The following is a 20,586-nucleotide window of genomic DNA, read 5'->3' as shown; positions in this document are numbered from 1 at the left end:
CACTCAGCCACAACACTCAGAGGGGAATCTGTCCAGAGGGCAGAGCCTAGAAATCACTACACACTAATCCATGCTTCCTCTATTGGTAGCCTTCAGAGTAAAGTGAGACAAAATACGGACAGTATTACTCCCTGTTTATTTTGGAAGTGACTGGGGAGACAAGACGTACTTCATTTTGTATAGTTGCTAATTTTGACTGCTCTCACAGTAGCCAGTGGAGGAGCCTAAAGAATGAAGGGATTGAAATGGAAGGTTAAAAATAACTGTTAATGCTAGCTCTCCAAAAGGCATCACTTAATAGACTCTTCCACCCCAACCTACTAGGATCAGGCTATCAAGTCACCCTATTACAGGGTAAGCCCTTCAGTTCTGAGTGGATGGATCCAAGGAGTCAAAGATGGGACCATTTCATTCAACCCAACCTCATCCTACCTTGCAACCCCCTCTACTGAAGGGGGAAAGCCCAAACAGTAGACTAGGTAAAGGTAAATGTTAGAGCTAATTCCCAGTTTCCTATTTAGCAGCCCTGTATTCTTGGTCCTTCCCTCCAAGTTCTTTTCTTCTCCTCCTTTCTGTTCATTCTTCCTTACTTTCTGCCTCTCTAGTTCCATTTATTTTCTTTCCCTACTTTTATCTCTCTTTTTAAATTTATCATGGGCAAGGTTTCCTCCACAAAACATAACTGATAGCTAGTAAGGCTTTCAGTAGTAATGTCATATCATCAGCCTACTCTTCACTGTAGTAACACCAAAGGACCTGAGACTCAAGAGCAATACCTCTTTCTCTCTCTGCCTTTTCTTTTCTTAGGGAAGCTCATTCACGCATATTGATCAGATCCTTCAAAGGAATAAAAGGAAAGTAGAAGCAAAAGGAAAAATGTAGAGAAAAAAAAAGCGAAGGAGAGAAAAGGGTGATAGTAAATAAGAATGGGGAGTACTTTTCTCAAACCATTTTTCTCTCTTAAAGCTCCTGAGGGGCATTTCAAAACTTTATTCATTTTAAAAAGCTGAAGTAGAAGTTCTTAATGAGCCCAACCAGGCTTTTAAAACAGATTTGAGAAAAGTTGAAATATGTTGCATTCATATTGCTATCCCACTTATTAAAAGGGGGAAAGAAAAAAAGAGAAGGGAATCAGCTTCACATGGCTGTTTCCAGTCTGGCTTAGAGGAGAAACATTTATGCTGTTGGTTGAGTGGAGAACAAATTCCACTGGGTTATGTTGCCATATTCTAGGAAATCACCAAACCCTCAGTCAAGCCTCATTGAAATAAACCTTTTCCCAATTTTCAAAACTCTTTTAAGTTACTGGATTTTTTTTTTTTTTGGCTGTGCCACACAGCTTATGGGATTTTAGTTCCCTGACCAGGAATCTAACCCGGGCCCTTGGCCATGACAGCGCAGAGTCCTAACCACTAGACTGCCAGGGAATTCCTCAAGTTACTGGATATTTTTAAAAAACAGCATCACCGAAGCCATAAAGAAATACAGACCTTCAGGACATGTGACTGTATTTCTTAGAAAGGAAGAAACACAAGCAAGCTAAGAAGAAAATTCACATTTTCTTTCCATACCTAAGAACAAGTCCTTTAAGAGCAGGTATTTTAAGCAACCACTCAAAATTTTCTGTCACTGCAATCTGAAAATGGTTCAGGCAAAAATCATCAATGTATGATAAATCATGGGGGGAAAAGTTTAATGAAGAGCAAAACAAGGTCTTAATGTGTCTCCCCACAGACTCCTTATGAGTTCCAAGGGGCTAATAGTATCTATCCAGTGGAGAAACAAAGTAACATCTTGATGAAATGATCAAAATTAATATCACAAATGAGGGGCACCTCCACATATCATATCCTGAGAAGGACACTGTTATCAGTAGTGATTGTATAGATTCATGCCAGATACATATAACCTGAATCATCATGACGAAAACACCAGACTAACCCAAATGAGGAACATTCTCGAAAGAAAGAAAGAAAGAAAGAAAGAGAAAGAGAAAAAGAGAGGGAAGGAAGGAGGGAGAGAGAGAAAGAAAGAGAGAAAGAAAGAAAGGAAAAGAAAGAAAGAAAAAAAACTGGCTGGTATTCATAAAAAATTTCAATATCATAAAAGACCAAGAAAGGCTGAAGAACTGTGTCAGATTAAAGGAGACTAAAGAAACATGACAACTAAATGCAATATGTGATCCCTGACTGAAGGGAAAAAACTAAAAAGTTTATTATTGGGACACTTGACAGAATTGGTATATGAATAGTACTGTATCAATGCTAAATTTCTTGAATTTGATAACTGTACTAAAGATTATGTAAGAGAATATCCTCGTTCTTAGGAAACATACACTGAAGTATTAAGGGATAAAAGGTCGTGATATATATAATCTACTCTCAAATGGTTTAGAATAAAGTTTATATACATATGTATGTGTGTGTGTACAGAAAGAGAATAATAAAACAAGTAGCAGAAGGGTATATAGGAGATCTCTGTATTATCCTTGCAACGTTTCTGTAAGTTTGAAATTATTTCAAAATAAAAATTCGAAAGAATTCACCATCAGTTGACCTGATTAAATGTCCTGACACCAATTAGGTAAGGAGGAAATGGGGCTGGACTCATATTCTAGATAACAATACAACCATCTATGGTAGGGAAGCAAGCCAACTTTTTCCTTCCCTTTGGAGCTTTCAGAGGAAAACTATTACCAACATAAATATTTCCCGCTCTCTGACTTCTGTTACTGCATGCACACAACCCAGTTTTGCTGACTCTCGAGACTGTAGCCTACCTAGGACCACTTAGCATCCTGGCAACAGCTCCCATTCTCTAAATACCAAAGAGTTCTACCAAATGCAGCCACTGCTCATTTCCTTCTTTATAAAGAACCTAGAGAACAGAATAAGTCTTTAAAACCTCTGAAACGAGACTGATTAAGATGCTAATCTTGGGCTCACTTGGGAGGATTAATGAGCCATATTTGGATTCTGGCAACAGAAATCCACTTCCCTTGACTACTTTCCCCACAATGCTTCTTTCCAGGTGGGCTGAACCAAAAGAAAACTTCTCTTCCTGGGCCAGAGCGAACCAGGATCCTCTGCCAGTCACTGGGCTCTGGTCACAAAAAGTATTTGGCTACAGTAGGTATTAACGATGTACCTTGGATGTACACTCATCCCAGAAAAAAGGTAAAGGAGAAAGAACTGCACTTCAAACATAATAAGCGGGTTTCCCTGGTGGCTCAGTGGTTAAGAATCCGCCTGCCAATGCAGGGGGCACGGGTTCGAGCCCTGGTCCGGGAAGATCCCATATGCCGCGGAGCAACTAAGCTCGTGTGCCACAACTACTGAGCCTGCGCTCTAGAACCCACGAGCCACAATTACTCAGCCTGCGAGCCTAGAGCCCGTTCTCCACAACAAGAGAAGCCACCGCAATGAGAAGCCCGTGCACCGCAACGAAGAGTAACCTCCACTCACCGCAGCTAGGGAAAGCCCGCGCAGAGCAACGAAGACCTAATGCAGCCAAAAATAAATTAATTAAATAAATTAAAAAAAAACATAATAAGCTATCAAGCAAATGATAGGTCACAGGTCTTTTTGTGGAATACATTTATACTCCAACAGCCACTCCAACCTTCTTTTTTCTTTTTTGGCTGTGTTGGGTCTTTGTTGCTGCACATGGGCTTTCTCTAGCTGCAGCGAGCGGGGGCTACTCTCATTGTGGTGTGCGGGCTTCTCATTGTGGCGGCTTCTCTTGCTGCGGAGCATGGGTTCTAGAGCGTGAAGGCTTCAGCAGGTGTGGCATGAGGGCTCACTAGTTGTGGCTCATGGGCTCTAAAGTGCAGACTCAGTAGTTGTGGCTCACAGGATTAAGTGCTCCACAGCATGTGGGATCTTCCCGGACCAGGGCTCAAACCTGTGTCCCCTGCACTGGCAGGCGGATTCTTAACCACTGCGCCATCATGGAAGTCTCTCCAACTTTCTCTTTTAGAAAGATCTTAACCACTGTTTGTTTGGTTTCTTTTTTTGGCTGCATTGGGTCTTCGTTGCTGTGCACAGGCTTTCTTTAGTTGTGGCGAGCGGGGCCTACTCTTCGTTGCAGTGCGTGGGCTTCTCATTGCAGTGGCTTCTCTTGTTGTGGAGCACGGGCTCTAGGTGTGCGGGCTCAGTAGTTGTGGCACGTGTGCTTAGTTGCTCCGCGGAATGTGGGATCTTCCTGGACCAGGGCTCGAACCCGTGTCCCCTTGCATTGGCAGGAGGATTCTTAACCACTGTGCCACCAGAGAAGCCCTTAACCACTGTTTAACTGCTTCACTGCCTTACTATCTCTTTCCACCCTTGAAAATCCTAGGAATACATTTTTTTTTCCTAAGGAAAAAGGACATTTCTAAAGGGCATTCTCTCTAAGGACCCAAGTTTCTTAAGGGTTACTTCTAAATAAGGGTGCTTTTCTCTGGGATTCACAAGATAAATATATGATGGTATGTTCTATTAATCTGAAGCTAAATCCTATCCAAAGTCACATGGGTTTTGATACTTTTTCCTCATATGAGGCCGCTGGGCTAAAGACAATGGGCTGCTACTAAAAAATGTTCATGTTATTTTTGAAATGGGATTGTCCGATTCGAGCTATAGAAAAGGACTTTGCTCATTCTTTATTTATTTTTGGTTGTGCTGGGTCTTCATTGCTGAGCCCAGGCTTTCTCTAGTTGCGGTGAGTGGGGGCTACTCTTCGTTGTGGTGCGCAGGCTTCTCATTGCAGTGGCTTCTCTTGTTGCGGAGAATGGGCTCTACGCTCGCGGGCTCAGTAGTTGTGGCGCACAGGCTTAGTTGCTCTGTGGCATGTGGGATCTTCCCGGACCAGGGTTTGAACCCGTGTCCCCTTGCATTGGCAGGCGGATTCTTCACCACTGCGCCACCAGGAAAGCCCCTCATTCTTTTATTTATTTTTTTACAGTGTTAGCCCAATTAAGTTATGAATTTTTATTTTATTTTTTTGGCCACGCCACAAAGCTTGAGGGATCTTGGTTCCCCGACCTGGGCCCTCAGCAGTGAAAGCAGAGTCCTAACCACTGGACCGCCAGGGAATTCCCCTCATTCTTTCGGCACCTTAGCTAAATAGCTATTAATATCTTCGTTTTGTGCCCCAAGACCGTAGAATCCTAACAATTGTGTTAGAAGCCCCAAGCCTGAGAGCTGAATTTTATTAGAAGCTGATTTTTTTTTTTTTTTTTTTTGCGGTACGCGGGCCTCTCACCGCTGTGGCCTCTCCCGTTGCAGAGCACAGGCTCCGGACGCACAGGCTCAGCGGCCATGGCTCACGGGCCTAGCCACTCTGCGGCATGTGGGATCTTCCCAGACCGGGGCACGAACCCGTGTCCCCTGTATCGGCAGGCGGACTCTCAACCACTGTGCCACCAGGGAAGCCCTAGAAGCTGACTTTTATTAGAGAAGACAATTAGCCATTGATTTTTTTTTAATAAGTTTATTTATTTATTATTTATTTTTGGCTGTGTTGGGTTCATTGCTGCACGCGGGCTTTCTCTAGTTGCGGTGAGCTGGGGTTACTCTTCATTGTAGTGCGCGGGCTTCTCATGGCAGTGGTTCTCTTGTTGCGGAGCACGGGCTCTAAGCACTTGGGCTTCAGTAGTTATGGCATGCGGGGGCTCAGTAGTTGCGGCACTCAGGCTCAGTAGTTGTGGCCCATGGGCTCTAGAGCGCAGGCTCAGTAGTTGTGGTGCAAGGGCTTAGCTGCTCCGTAGCATGTGGGATCTTCCCGGACCAGGGCTCGAACCCATGTCCCCTGCATTGGCAGGTGGATTCTTAACCACTGCACCACCAGGGATGTCCCCAGCCATTGATATCTTATCCTGTGGTACAATTTTAGTCAGTTCAGCTCTGAGATGCAGACTGATTAATCAAAGATGAATATAAATGGACTAATCGAGCCAAGACATTCAAAGCCCTAAAGCAGCTAATGAAGCTGCCATGCACATGGTTACTGCCAAGTAGCCAAGGCGAGAGGAGAGAGTGGGGGTGGGATAGATAATGCAGACAAACACAAGTGCTGTTCTTCTGACCACCCTAGAACCTCTTTCAGCACACCAGGGCATACAACAATTTCCTGAGGTCACATGTGGAAGCTGGGAAGACTTCAAACCAGTGCCCAGCTGTCCACTCAAATTCCAGAGCTTCTCAAATCAACAGCCCACTAGACCATATACTTTATGAGGACAGGAACTGTGTTGGTCTCCTTGAAAACTAGGTTCTTAATACCTAATTCAGTGTCTGGCACACATTATGTGCTCGAGAAATACTTGTTGACTTAGTAGATAAATGAATTTCTGCCAAGAGCAAAGTTCCTGGAAAAGATGCTGTTCTGGAGTCTTTCCAGCACAAATTACTCCCTCCTTGACCCACCAAAAGAACTAAAACGTTTAAAAAAAAAAAAGAACTAAAAGGATGGCCAGGTCAGGCCATGTCTAACACAATGTGCTATCCCCCTTTCCTGAACAATCAGCTTAACATCACATAAAACAGATAAGGTACAAGGTGCAAAGTGACTAGTTAGTCACGATTACATCCACAATCATTATCTCCTTGGGGGAAATCATAACATTCTCCAGGACTGTTATGATTCAAATGGTCTCAAATTAACCTCTGCCTTGCAAAAGCTGATTCATCCAGAGAGAAATGACCATATAAATAGAACTGCTTCAGCCATAAACAAAAAAAAGGAAATCCTGTCATTTGTAACAACATAGATGAACCCTGAGGACCTTATGCTAATTGAATACATCAGACAGAGGAAGATAAATAATGTATAATCTCATTTACGTGTGAAATCTGAAAAAACCAAATTTATATAAACAGAAAGTAGAATTGTGGTTGCCAAGGGGCTGGGTGTTGTAGGGAATGAGGAGACGTTGGTCAAAGGGTATAAACTTCTAGTTATAAGATGAATAAGTTCTGAGGATCTAATATACAGCATGGTGACTACAGTTAAAAATAATGTATTATATACTTGAAAGTTGCTATGAGAATAGATCTTAAATGTTCTTAACACACACACACACAAACTGTAATTATGTGAGGTGATGGATGTGTTAACTAACATTATTGTGTTAATCATTTTGCAAAATACATGTGATTCAAATCATCATGCTGTACACCTTAAACTTACATAATGTTATATGTCAATTATATCTCAATAAAGCTGGGGAGAGAAAAGAGATCTTTAAGTAAATAAAGGAATGAACAGATAGATAAGATAAGGCTCTCTTTACCAGGGCTTTCAAAGTTTTTTTTTTACCATGACCTACAGAAAGAAATAGTTTGCACTGTAACCCAGAACATACACGTCTCTAACTGAAAACAAAAGTTTCCCCAAACAATATTTATCCTTATTATGTGTGATGCACTGATACTTTCTATTCTATTCCTTTTAATGACCACAGCTTGTACCAGGAAGCAAGGAAGTGCTCAAAGCGGTCATATCAAAGGAACTAGTTTGAAGGGGCTCTCACTGATCAAATTTGGAATTACTTGAGCACCAAAAATAATCATAAATGAAATTAACTGTAAACATTGAATAAATAAAAATTCACAGGCCCCCCAAAAGGGGGAAAACTTACTTGCCACCGTCAGTTGTCATTATTACACAAACTCCTTACCTGAAAATTGGCGATTTAAGGGAAAGAATTAAGCATTTTCCTTGCCTTTTCAGGAGAAACTGTGGTTCATCCTCCAGTTTGTGAAGGAAAGCTATTCTAGACACTGCCAGCTAATAATGTAGAAAGAATGACAGAATTAGAAAATCATCATTCTGCAAACCCCCTCCCCCCAGTGAAATAAGTGATTCTGGCAAAAATTCACCAGTGGGTGATCATTAGGTAAAAGGATATTAGAGACAGGATATTCACAAGGTGCCAAATTACCACTTCACAGATTATCTACCAATTGCAAAGAGAAAAATAAATTTATTTTACAGTGAGGAGATATGGCAGTCACCACCAGAAGCAAGTAATCAAATTTAACACCACCAACGGTGGGACAACATGTGACAGTATGTGCCTCCTGTGGTGATAGAATATGAAGTACGCAGTAACATCTATGAAATACTCTTGCCAAAAATGTTTAACCTGAATCAAATTAAGCTTTTAATCCTAACTTCTAGAATGGAAATATATGAGATAGAGTCACAAGTTAAATAACACCATAAGGACACAGACAAACCCAGAATATAGAACATTCTAAAGATAAATGGCCTGGTCTCTTCAAAAAGTCAATGCCAAGAAAAAAAGCAATAGGGTGGAGAAAACTGTATTAGATTTTTAAAGTCTAAAGAGATATAACTACCTAATGAAATGAGAATTCTGCTTGGATTTTGGTTTGTAAAACCAGCTATAGCTATAAAAGGCAGTTTGGGAACAAAAAGGAAATTTTAATACATGGACTAGATATTAGCTAATATTGGTAAATTACTGTTAAGTTTCTTAGGTGTGACAATGGTACTATGATTATGTAGGAGAATGTCCTTATTTAGGATGCATGCTGAAATATCAACACATCTGCAACTTATTTTCAAATGGTGTATGAAAAATATACACACATATATATTGATAAAGCAAATTATGGCTAAATATTAATAATTTTGACTCAAGAGCTTCCCTGGTGGCTCAGTGGTTGAGAGTCCACCTGCCGATGCAGTGGACACGGGTTCGTGCCCTGGTCTGGGAAGATCCCACATGCCACGGAGCTGCTGGGCCCGTGAGCCATGGCCGCTAAGCCTGCGCGTCCAGAGCCCGTGCTCCGCAACGGGAGAGGCCACAGCAGTGAGAGGCCCGCGTACCGCAAAAAAAAAAATTTTGACTCAAGTGTGAGATGTAGGTGGTCACTGTTGTATTATTTCAATTTTGCTGTGTTTGAAATTTTTCATACTAAAATTTGAGGAAAAAATGCTGTGCAACCCTTTAAAATGATATTACAGTTCATTAATAGAATGCAACTTGTAGTCTGAAGATACCACTCTAGCCCACAGTAGGGTAGTCATCATATTATCTTAGCTCTCTGGGACTTCCTTGGTGGTCCAGGGGGTAAGACGCCGTGCTCCCAGTGCAGAGGGCCAGCATTCGATCCCTGGTTGGGGAACTAGATCCTGCATGCATGACACAACTAGGAGTTCGCATGTCACAACTAAGAAGTCCTCATGCCACAACTAAGAGTCCGCATGCTGCAACTAAGACCAGGAGCAGCCTAAATAAATAAATAAATATTTTTAAAATAGTATTATCTTAGCTCTCACTTTATTACCAGTATGGAGGCAGTTTTCTTTAACCTGTGGCCCAAAGAGAAGAATGAACCTTCATGAAAAAGCTCACATGGAATGAGGCTTTCTTATTCTGCAACCCTTTGTCAAGAGCCTCCCAAGTTTTATATTTTTCTGCCAATTAATAACTCGCTTTACTTGAAAAGGAAGAATAATCAGTTGAAAAATTCCTACTAGAGTCAGGAAAATTTCATTTTGTCCCTCTACTTTTAGATGATCTTTCCCAATTCAGGGTCCATCACAGATAACATTAAAGTCCTTTTGATCCTCTTCCTCACCAATTAATGTCCCCAACTACCCTTAGCCTCCAGTTCCCAAGCTGCTTTCCAGGACACCTGGAAGCAAGCTACATGGCTGACTGCAGAAAAACCTTTGCTCCCACACTACATCTGGCCCTGCCTTTCCACCAAATCAAATGCCAATTTATTGCCCTCTGATGTACAGTCTATCAGTCCACTTCCTGGACGGCCCCACTTCACATTGGGCCAGAAACCCAAAGCAATAATGTGAGTTCTACAAACGGGCAAGTAATTGCTCAACAAGCGTGGAACAAGGAAAGGTCAGTTGTGATATGTGCACATGTGGCAGCCCTTCACAACTCAAACTACAGTGGTAACAGTGGTAACAGAAGGCTGGTGTTCCAGAAGAGGCATGCACTGAGAAGCCAGCCAACAGGCAGCCAGGAGTGCTTGTCCATCTAAGTCCTTCAGACTTCCAAAGACCAAAGTAAAGAAACAAAGACAAATGCACTCACCCTTTCCATAAACATATCCAATATCATTTTAGAAACTGGGGTGACCAACTGAGCATCTATGAGCATAGAGAGGTGGTTAGAGAAGGTAAAGCTAAGACAAATAACTCTATACTATCTCTCCTAATCAAAACTGCACACTGAATTTCAAACACCTGGCTTCTTCTGAAACCCTCTTGGCACTTGCCCTGAGTTTGAGTGGGTGGAAAAGAAGAAAGGGACTCTGCCTGCTTCCTTGTTAAAAACAAAGCAGCAGCTGGCTTTCCCTCTTTTAACTCATCTGACTGCTGTCATGGCAAGTTGAGCACATACCCAGAGAGAAATTTCAGGCCTTGAGAGGTGGCTGTGCTAAAGAGGACAATGTCAATGAGAGCAATACCAGCAACAATGACACCCACCACACACCTCACTGTTACCCTGTCCCCCAAACTCTACTAGAAATTAGGTTCTTTGCTTCTGATTTTGAGAGCCGAGCTATTAAGAAATGCCCTTTTTGGGACTTCCCTGACGGTCCACTGGTTAGGACTCTGTACTTTCACTGCCAAGGGTGCAGGTTCAATCCCTGATTGGGGAACTAAGATCCCACAAGCTGCGCAGCACAGCCAAAAAAAGCCCTTTTTTTCACAACTTCCTTTCAGATACAAGTAGTGGAAAATGTGCCAGGAGACTAGTTCTAACCGCTAAGCATGTTTGAGCACCAGGGAGAGAAAAAGGGAGAGCTGGACCAATAAGAAGCCAGACTACACAGAACTGCTTCTTCTCAAGAAAGTCTTCATTTTATAGTCCTGAGGACAAATAAATGTTTAGAAGAACTTCTTGGTTTAGAAGTGTCAAATGAAGAAGGTTCAGATCATTTGGGGAAAGCCCCAGTAAAAAGAAATGACCAAGTTAAGTCATCAAAATACAGGCCTCTGGAAGCCATCTTATTGATATGAATATTCCCTAGGGGAAAAAGAATCACAGTACCTTTATTTTCCCTAACTGTGCTCAAATGCCTGCAAGACTGAGGCTACTCAAGCTACCAAGATTCCAAATTGCCAAAGTCAGCCTGACTCAAATTCAAGTCACACCCTAATGTGCTACTCAACAATCTCCAAACTAATATAGTCACGAATTTTATTATACAACAAGAAACACAAAAAGGGCACAGGAGGGACTTTCCTGGCAGTTCAGTGGTTAAGACTCCACACTTACACTGCAGGGGCACAGGTTCAATCCCTGGTCAGGGAACTAAGATCCCGTGTGCTGCATGGCGTGGCCAAAAAAAAAAGGCACAGGAAAGAGATACTTATATTAGTGTGCCCAACCTTGCCTCTTCTAATACTTAGCCCATTACATAAATTTGTCTGCCAAAGTTTATCATACTTGGTTCTTTCAGCCTCCACTTAGGCCTTGAACAATTCACCAGCTCATTTCCAAGTGGGTCAAAGCTAATGACTCGGGGAATTTCCTGGTGATCCAGTGGTTAGGACTCTGAGCTTCCACTGCCAGGGGCCCGGGTTCGATCCCTGGTTGGGGAAGTAAGATCCCACAAGCCGCAGCACGGCCAAAATCAAAAAAAAGTTAGTGACTCATTCAACCTTCTTCTCATGGCTTCTCATGCTGATTAATAATGATATATTGCTTACTCTAGGGAGATGGTAGCTCTAACACCAATTTTTTTTTCAAATATTACCCTTACTCTAACAGCAAATTTTTTTTTCAAATATTACCCTTACTCAATCTTTTTCCTGACAGTGACTACTAAAATCTCTTCACTACACTTTCCCATGTTCCAACTGAAACAGATTAACTTGAGGTATGAGGCATCCTGGAAGAGTTTTGCTTCAACTTAGAAGGCTATTTCTATGAGGCCTAAGCCAAACAGGTGTTAAGTCATAGTTCCTCCCAGGTTGGCTTTCAGACTCTGTTTAAATGTTCTCTGTAAACCTCTGGAGGTTACACGGATTCAAACCTCCTAGCTCAGATTCTGAATTCACAAAGCTTGAGACAGACAGTACCCTACAGGTGTGTTTGTCCAGGATAAACTATATTTAAATAAACTCCTGATACATCCACTCTCTCCAGGCACCTGCTTCTCCCTCTTAAACTCAAGCACACCATATCTTGCTGTCCAGGTAAGCACAGTAAAGAAATATCCTATCCCTCAAATATCTTATCCCTCAGAGTTACAATATGCAAACCCACCAACGTCTTTGGGAACACCTAAACTCTGGCCAGAACAGCTTTACATGAGAAAGCCAAATAAGCAAATATATGAGTTAAATTTTTGTTCATTTCTTTGGCTTATGTGTTAGCAAGGGAAAGAGTGGGAGTAAGAAAAGATGGCAATAGATTTTTCTCGTTCACTCTCACCTATTCCATACCTGATAGGGAACCATATGGCACAGAGTAGAGGCTACAAAGGTTAGCCTTGGAATGGTCAGCTAGAGCCACTAGTCTTAAAAACCAGTGGTTACGAGGGCAGGAAGTTTGTTTACCATTACAGATCCAGTGCCTAAGTGCCTAAGCAAAATGTCTAGCACATAGCAGATATTCAATAAATATTGGTTAGAAGCAATTCAACAAGCTAGACCCAGAAGAAATCCAAAACTTGGTGAATCTCACAAAGAAAAGGTCCAAGCAGCTACAACAGTTCCATAGTTAATACAGGTGCTTATACTGAGCCTCAAGACCATATTAGTCTTATGCTAAATACCCCCAACCCCATAGGTCCTCAGAATTAAAAAGGCCAGCCAGGGGTTATATCTCCAAAGGCAAACTCACTACCCTCCCCACCACCACCACCCCTGACACACACCACTAAGAGGTCTTCCTCAAGCCCTGGCCTTAAAGGGCTTTAAAGGCTTTAAAGTCATTAACAGGTGATTCCTTAAGAGAAGATTCTGGTTGTGATACTTTTAGACTGTTCTTCTCTCTGTGCTTTAAAACAAAAATTTTCTGGAAAAGAATCTCTTTGTAATGATCTAAGTTTGAAGACCAAGGACAAAGGCAGCCTCAATCTGGAGGCAAATGAACACAGCCAAACACCACAAATCACAACTGACTAGAGCCTTGTCCATGAAGTTATACTGAATGAAGGGTACTAAGGCTTGCAAGGACTTACCTAATCTGGGAACAAAGAGATCAAAGACCAGAGATAATGCTGGCTAGAAGTATTCTTCTAAACTGTCTACTCTGGGGGGACTTCCCTGGCGGTCCAATGTTTAAGACTCCATGCTTCCATGGCAGGGGGCACGGGTGTGATCCCTCGTTGGGGAACTAAGATCTCACATCCCGTGCTGCGTGGCTAAAAAAATAAAAATAAACTGTCTACTCTCCACAGACCTAAAACCAAGAGCAGTATCAAGTATCCTAATATTTCACTTTCCCTTTCATCCCCCTATCCCATGCCACAGATCTTACCACCCAGTCTAACTGTGAGATCGGAGATAACTCCAATAAGCAAGAGCCCCAACAAGATCTCTAAAAGGATAAAAGGAAATGTGTCTTTGGAATCTAAGCCCATGGTAGGGCTTGGGCAGATGCAAGGGAGAGGCATTGGTCCTTCTGCCCCTAAGGCCAGGACAACCCAGCCCTGCAGGCAGCACAGAGTTAACTACCCACCCGCTTTGAGAAGCACAAAGGTACATCACTGCAACATGCCTAACATTTACATTGCCTCTCTCTGCTCATTAAACAGGTTTTGGTTAAATAATGAACAAACTGTATTACAGACTCCGATGAGAATTCCAAAATTATAAATCAACTGGGAAAGCCCAAAGGGGCAGACAGACAGGGAAGGGGGGAGAAGGATAATATTGACTAATATAAAGGGCGCAGCTTGACAGTGGATATTCCTGCCACACCTGATCAAACACACTCCGTTGGGGGAGGGGAAAGAGAGCAAGAGAGGGGAGATGGGACAAGAGAGCCTGAAATTTGCATCCGGAAAAGATTAAAATGGATTCTTTGGGGATAGAGAAAATACATAATATATATTACTATAAATGCAAAACTGTACTAAAAGCTAACTCAAATGTCAAAGATTACAGCTTGAATAAATTTAAATATAAAAGCCATGTGCTTCTTGAGTTAATGAGAGAGACATAAAAGGACAAACTGGGCTAGGAGGCTGAATAGAGCCTTATGCTGCCTTTGCTGGGCAATGGGTTCAAAGAACAGCAGCAACTATAGTCAGAGGCTTCCCTTCATGGCTCTGAGCCTTGAGAAAGAACTGGCAAATCCCATTACTTTTCCAGTGTACATTTGCTATTTTTAAAAATTAAGATACAATTCATATGCCATAAAATTCACCCTTCTAAAGTATACACTTCAATGGTTTTTAGTATATTCACAAAGCTGTACAACCATCATCATTATCTAATTCCAGAACATTTTCATCACCCCAAAAGGAAAGCCTATAACCATTAGGTTATAACCCTATAACCATGCCCACTCCCAGCTCCTGGCAACCACACATCTGCTTTAACTCCTTCAGAATAACCTCCTAAAGGATTCCTAAGAGAACTGAAAGACCAAATGAGGGGCAGCAGTCAAGTCTCACTGGTGGTGAGCTATGGCTTTATCCAAAGTACCAATATGCAAACTTTGCTCTTAGGCACTCCATACCTTCCAAGTGCAACCCTCTCTTTAGATTTGGTATTAGAATATTCTATTACTCTAGATGTTACAGAGCATCCAGTTGTCATGCATTTTAGGCAAATACTGACTGCAAATGTAGTCCAGAGACATATCTGTGAGAATAACTGATATGGACTTGCTAAACTTACTAGAGACAGTGGACTTATTTCCTTCACAATGCTCAGATAATGTTCCTGGAGAAGTAGGTAGCACTTATGTCGGTAAAAGATTCTCTGACTGCTTACAAGAAAAGAGACAAAATCATTTAGGTTGACTGACAATGTCCAATGAACCACCTATTTCCATTAGTAATATTCTTAACCAACCCAGCCAGCAAATAACCTAGAAAAGTGCAAATAGAAAGCCTTTGTAAAAAGAGACCAAGCCCAAGTCATTTTCATGAGTTAAACTGAATAGAGTCTTAGAATTCCTGCCATACTTCCTCTAAACTAAGTGGTACAACATTCCCAGTCACATAGCACAGGCAGTCCCTTCAGTCTCTCTCTCCAAGTTCAAAACCCTTTCCCAGCCTCCAACCGTTAACAGGCTTCCAAGAAAGCAGCCCTCCTGACACTGCCAATCAGAAAAATCTGTTTGTTTTGGTAAAAGAAACAAGAAATTGGTCATGGATTGCAGAGTCCAGGACCACAGGGGCAGTTGACCCATAAACCTGTTCCTGGAAGCCAGCACTATGTGGGGGGTCAGAACCAATCAGAAGATCATGAAATGCTCTATTTTGGGTCCACTCTGTTATTTTCTCAGGCAGGTAATATGCTAAAACCCAAGAACAATGGGGCAACCTTGGCAAGCACCATTTCAACATCTGCCACAGCTGTTGGTCCCTGGAAAATACTACAACCTTCTTCCTTGCTCTGAGGGAAAGCCTGGCAACCTTGTTGGAACCCAGCTATGTTCCTAGTACCACTGACAGAACTGGCTCCTCAGTGCATTCTGGTTTTAATAGTTTCAAGCAGAAGATAATCTGGATTCCTAACCCAAAGATGTAAGAAAATTAGGCAGCAGACTCAACTTTGGTAGCTCTTAGATGGTCTAGACTCCAAACCCTGGACTGCACTATTCACCACAGACACAGTCTCTGAACTGAAGTCTTGGGATATGTCAGAATGGAGAAAACAAGTGTGGGATATGGATTGGATGGCAAGTAGGAAATGTGGCTCTGTCAGGATAGCAGCACCACCTCAGCTCCTCAAGGTCTGCAGCATGCCCAAAAAGCCTACAAGACTACTCCAGTCTGACCTCAGCCATTTTAAGGTGTCCCCAGCCACTTATAACAACAATTCCTAGCTGTCTGTAAAATAATTGCCAAGTTTCCAAATGTATTAACTTGTTTAATCCCCTTAACTCTCTTAGAAAGACAATACTCTGAACTCTGACCCAACAAAAAGAGTTGTAAATATCTACTCACTACATTTTCTTTTTAATTGGGATGTGTACGCTTTATCTGAAAAGTTGAAAATATCTGGCAGCAGCATGGATGCAACTAGAGATTATCATACTAAGTGAAGTAAGTCAGAAAGAGAAAGACAAATACCATATGATATCACTTGTATGTGGAGTCTAAAATATGACACAAATTAACCTACCTAAGAAGCAGAAACAGAACAGAAACAGACTAACCTACCTAAGAAGCAGAAACAGAAACTCACAGAACAGACTTGTGGTTTTGGGGTGTGGGGGGAGGGGAGAGATGTAGTGGGAGTTTGGAGTTAGTAGATGCAAACTATTACATATAAAATGGATGAACAACAAGGTCCTACTGTATAGCACAGGGAACTATATTCAGTATCCTCGGATAAACCATAATGGAAAAGAATATAAAAAAGAATGTATACATGTATAACTGAGTCACTTTGCTGTATAGCAGAAATTAACACAACATTGTAAATCAACCATACTTCGATTAAAAAAAAAAATCTGTGCAAGCCACCAACTTTCTAAAGCAGCCAAATCACTTACAGTACAGGCCATAAAATGGAAACATGCCACCTAGTTGCATTAGCCTTGCTAACCAGCTAACAACAACAACCTCTATACTACTTGATCGTTCTTGGTTAATACTGCCAACACTTTTTAACTGAGTAGAATTTGCTCCTTTTGAGAAACATGTAGGGGCTTCCCTGGTGGCGCAGTGGTTGAGAGTCCTCCTGCCAATGCAGGGGATGCAGGTTCGTGCCCCGGTCCGGGAAGATCCCACATGCCACGGAGCAGCTGGGCCAGTGAGCCATGGCCGCTGAGCCTGCGCGTCTGGAGCCTGTGCTCTGCAACGGGAGAGGCCACAACAGTGAGAGGCCCGCGTAACGCAAAAAAAAAGAAAGAAAAAATAAGAAACATGTAGGGAATCCTTAGATAACTTCTGCCCATGTTTAGGAAAGTAAAAAGGAATTTTTCTCCAGATATTCTCCTATTGATACATTTCTCATGAAAGGAAAAATTTATTTGTTCGTTTATTATTTATTTAATTTGCAAAAGCTTTAAAAACTATTTCATTTGTGGTCTTAGATATGTTACTAGCTAAAACCATTCCAGGGTTATACACTGCAAAAGCCCTTTACAGTCAACAGAGGAACACGGCTCAGAGGCTTTCCCTTTAGGTCTACATATACCCCCTTGAAAAACCTGAAGTGTTGAGACTTGCCTCCTCCCTTGGCATGTTTTTATACATAATATAAGGCACTTCCTGTGTACCTTCTCCTCTAACTGTAAGAACAGAAGCAATGCAGAACAGGGCACTAAACCAGGCATCAGGGGCCTGAATTCTGACGGAAACTCTGATGGAGTTTTGACTCTGCTTCTTAGGATCAGTGTGACCTCAGCTAAATCACTTAAAATATCTCTGGGCTTCAACTTCATTCATAAAAAGGGGACAATATCTAACATGACTCCCCAACAGGGTTGTGTGAAAGTTCAATAAGGTACGGTAACTAGACTTACCATGGTGATCATTTTGAAATGTACAGAAATATCAAATCACAATGTTGTATAACAGGAACTAATATAGTATTATAGGTCAATTCTATTTCAAAAACAAACAACTCACAGAAAAAGAGATCACGTTTGTGATTACCAGAGGCAGGGGGTGGGGGAAGGAGGAACTGGATGAAAGCAGCCAAAAAGTACAAACTTCCAGTTATAAGATAAATAAGTACTAGGAATGTAATGTACAACATTATAAATATAATTAACACAGCTGTATGTTATATACGAAAGTTGTTAAGAGAGTAAATCCTAAGAGTTTTACATCACAAGGAAAAAAACCTTTTTTTTCTATTTCTTTAATTTTCAATCTATGTGAGATGATAGATGTTCACTAAACTTACTGTGGTAATCATTTCATAATGTATGTAAGTCAAAGCATATGTACACCTTAAACTTACACAGTGCTGTATGTCAGTTACATCTCAATGAAACTAGAAGAAAAAATGAAGTTCCCCATACAAAAAATAAATAAATAAATAAGTGAAAACAGTTCAATACAGTAATAAATATGAAAGTGGCTTTGAAAATTCTAAACACATGAATATTATGTAACATAATTATGATTAGGAAAACAGGGGCAGAGTGTGTGACACAAAAGATTCTGGGAACAAGAGAAGACTAAAAGATCTGCATTACAGAGAGCTAAGGCCCTAAAACCAACAATGATTTTCTGTAAGAAAAGGGTTTTTCTGCAAGTATTAAAAACTTCACTTGTGCCACCCACTTCCTATCTTATAGAATACTTAAGTTAGAGAAAGAAAGTAGTTAAAGCAAAACAAAACAAAACCAAAAAATAGCCAAAAATAACTTATTTATAACTCAAGCAATGAAGGAAGTTTATAATTGTACGAATGCTGATTCCCCACTAAAACGGGACACTCTACTAGGAAGGATCAGCAATAAAGTAAACCAGAGCAAACTATACCCGTGGGCCAAAGCTGGCTTGCAGCCTGTTTTTTAAAAGAAAATTTTATTTATCACTCATTCATTTAAGTATTATCCGAGTCTGCATTTGAGCTACAATGGCAGAGTTGAGTAGTTGCACAGTTGCTACAGCCTGCAAAGCCTAAAATATTTATCATATAGTCTTTTACAGAAAAAGTCTGCCCATCCCTGCAATAAATCACTTACCTGTTACATTGTTTAAAACCTCCTTTAGATGACTGAAACTATGCAGCAGAGGATCCCGTTCTTCATCCTATAACACATAAATTAAAAAAAAAAAATTCATTATCAGGCCAAGAGGAAAGAGGAAATAAAGGACAGATCAAGAGCTCTTTCTCTGAAGCCAACCAGAAAATTCAGTTTTCCTTCTGAAGAAAAGAAAGTTAGCTATAGTTCATTTTTCCAGTTCCCTAACCTCTTATCTCATAGAAGTACTCTGGGCTTACCAAAAACAGTACATCCTGAAATACTAAGCTTAATCTACACCATGACCATAGCACTCAAGCTACCATAGATTGCTAGGTCCTTTATATGTGCTATGGTCTGAATGTTTGTGCCCCTCAAAACTTCTAGGTTGGGATTTCCCTGGCGACTTCCCAGTGGTTAAGACTCTGTGCTTCCACTTCAGGGGGCGCGGGTTTGATCCCTGGTTGGGGAACTAAGATCCCACATGCCACATGGCGCGGCCACAAAAAAAAAAAAACTTCTATGTTGAAATCCTAAGGTGGGTGATTAGGTCATGAGGGCAGATTCCTCATGAATGGAATTAATGCCCTTTATACAAGAGGCCCAAGAGTGCTCCCTTGCCCTTCTACCATGTGAGCATACGATGAGAAGTCTGAGACCCAGAAGAAGTCCCTCACCCGAGCATGCTGACATCCTGATCTTGAAATTCCAGCCCCCAGAAATAAATATCTGTTGTTTAAAGAAAAAAAAAAAATCTGTTGTTTATAAGCTACCCAGTCTTTGGCATTTGGTTTTGGTTAGAGCATCCCAAACAGACTGAGACATACAGACTAAGATGTATGTATTATTCTATCTCTTCTATTTCTTCATAGTCATCATAATCACACATATTCATTTCTAAGACATTCCTGACTCCACTCGTACTTCTAATACAATCCACTTTTTTTTTTTTACAATCCACTTTTATAAATGAACATAAGAAATTTCTAAACACACATATACATATTCACCAAGTTGGAAATGTCTAAACTTAATTTTACAATTGTACCAAAAACTGTCTTACACAACTGTACAAAAAATATCCTTGAACATACAAATACAATAAAGAAAGTCCGCTTTACAACAGGTAATCTTACTCATCTGATTGGCAAGATATGGTCTGCTCTATATAAGAAAAATTGCTGAATTCCCAAGGAGTACCATTACCAAGCCATACTCCATGTATCAATAACTAAACTAACTGAAATGAATTCGATAGCTAATTATAGTTCTTGGGAATTAGAAGATAAGGAATCTTTCTGACATTTTTAGGCATATAAAAGAGATCTCAAGTGTTTGCTTAAGTTGTTTATGAAAACAGCTAAAGAAAAATGGTATCATCTTTTGGCTTCCAGAGAAAAAAACGCAGCTTATAAATTTGACTCTAGTTGAAATAAAACAAAACGGTCCTTGAAACCCTTCTGAAAAACACTGAATTCCTACTATTATCATTATTACCAGGAAATTGATTACTGTTTTAACCACACACCAGATCCCCTACAGCAACTCAGTGACCAGGTTCTCTACCCACTGCCCACTTACCAGTGGAGTATGGGTGCTCCATCGCGCATTTCGTTTGATGGCCCCAACCACAATGCTAATTTCCCCTTGAATGATGTAAATATTTTTATCCACCATCCTGGCAAACCTACTGAAACAGTGAAGAGAAAAGTTAGTTAATATTTGGTTACCCAAGAGCACACCCATGCTTAAATCAGTATCTGATAAGG

General features: G+C 41.0%; 1 protein-coding gene across 15 annotated transcripts in view; it reads right to left on the bottom strand.

Moving 5' to 3' along the window:
- Positions 1–20,586, bottom strand: part of GBF1 (golgi brefeldin A resistant guanine nucleotide exchange factor 1) — a 122,187-nt gene that overhangs the window by 87,568 nt on the left and 14,033 nt on the right. For 10 of the 15 annotated variants that reach the window (XM_027112400.1, XM_027112403.1, XM_027112405.1 and 7 more), the window contains exons 2-3: positions 20,399–20,507; positions 18,818–18,884 (exon numbers count right to left, since the gene is read on the bottom strand). In XM_027112400.1, coding sequence (XP_026968201.1) covers positions 18,818–18,884; positions 20,399–20,494 — 163 coding nt within the window. In that variant the 5' untranslated portion in view covers positions 20,495–20,507. Of the gene's footprint in view, positions 1–18,817; positions 18,885–20,398; positions 20,508–20,586 lie in introns of those variants that run through there. The other 5 variants (XM_027112410.1, XM_027112408.1, XM_027112412.1 and 2 more) reach the window with 2 other exon arrangements.

Source organism: Aethalodelphis obliquidens, unplaced genomic scaffold (genome assembly GCF_003676395.1).
Source record: "Aethalodelphis obliquidens isolate GAN/ISIS:26980383/991018 unplaced genomic scaffold, ASM367639v1 scaffold11, whole genome shotgun sequence".
Lineage (NCBI taxonomy): Eukaryota > Metazoa > Chordata > Mammalia > Artiodactyla > Delphinidae > Aethalodelphis > Aethalodelphis obliquidens.
Note: the sequence above shows the minus strand (reverse complement) of the source record. Positions and strands in the feature narration are given on the sequence as shown.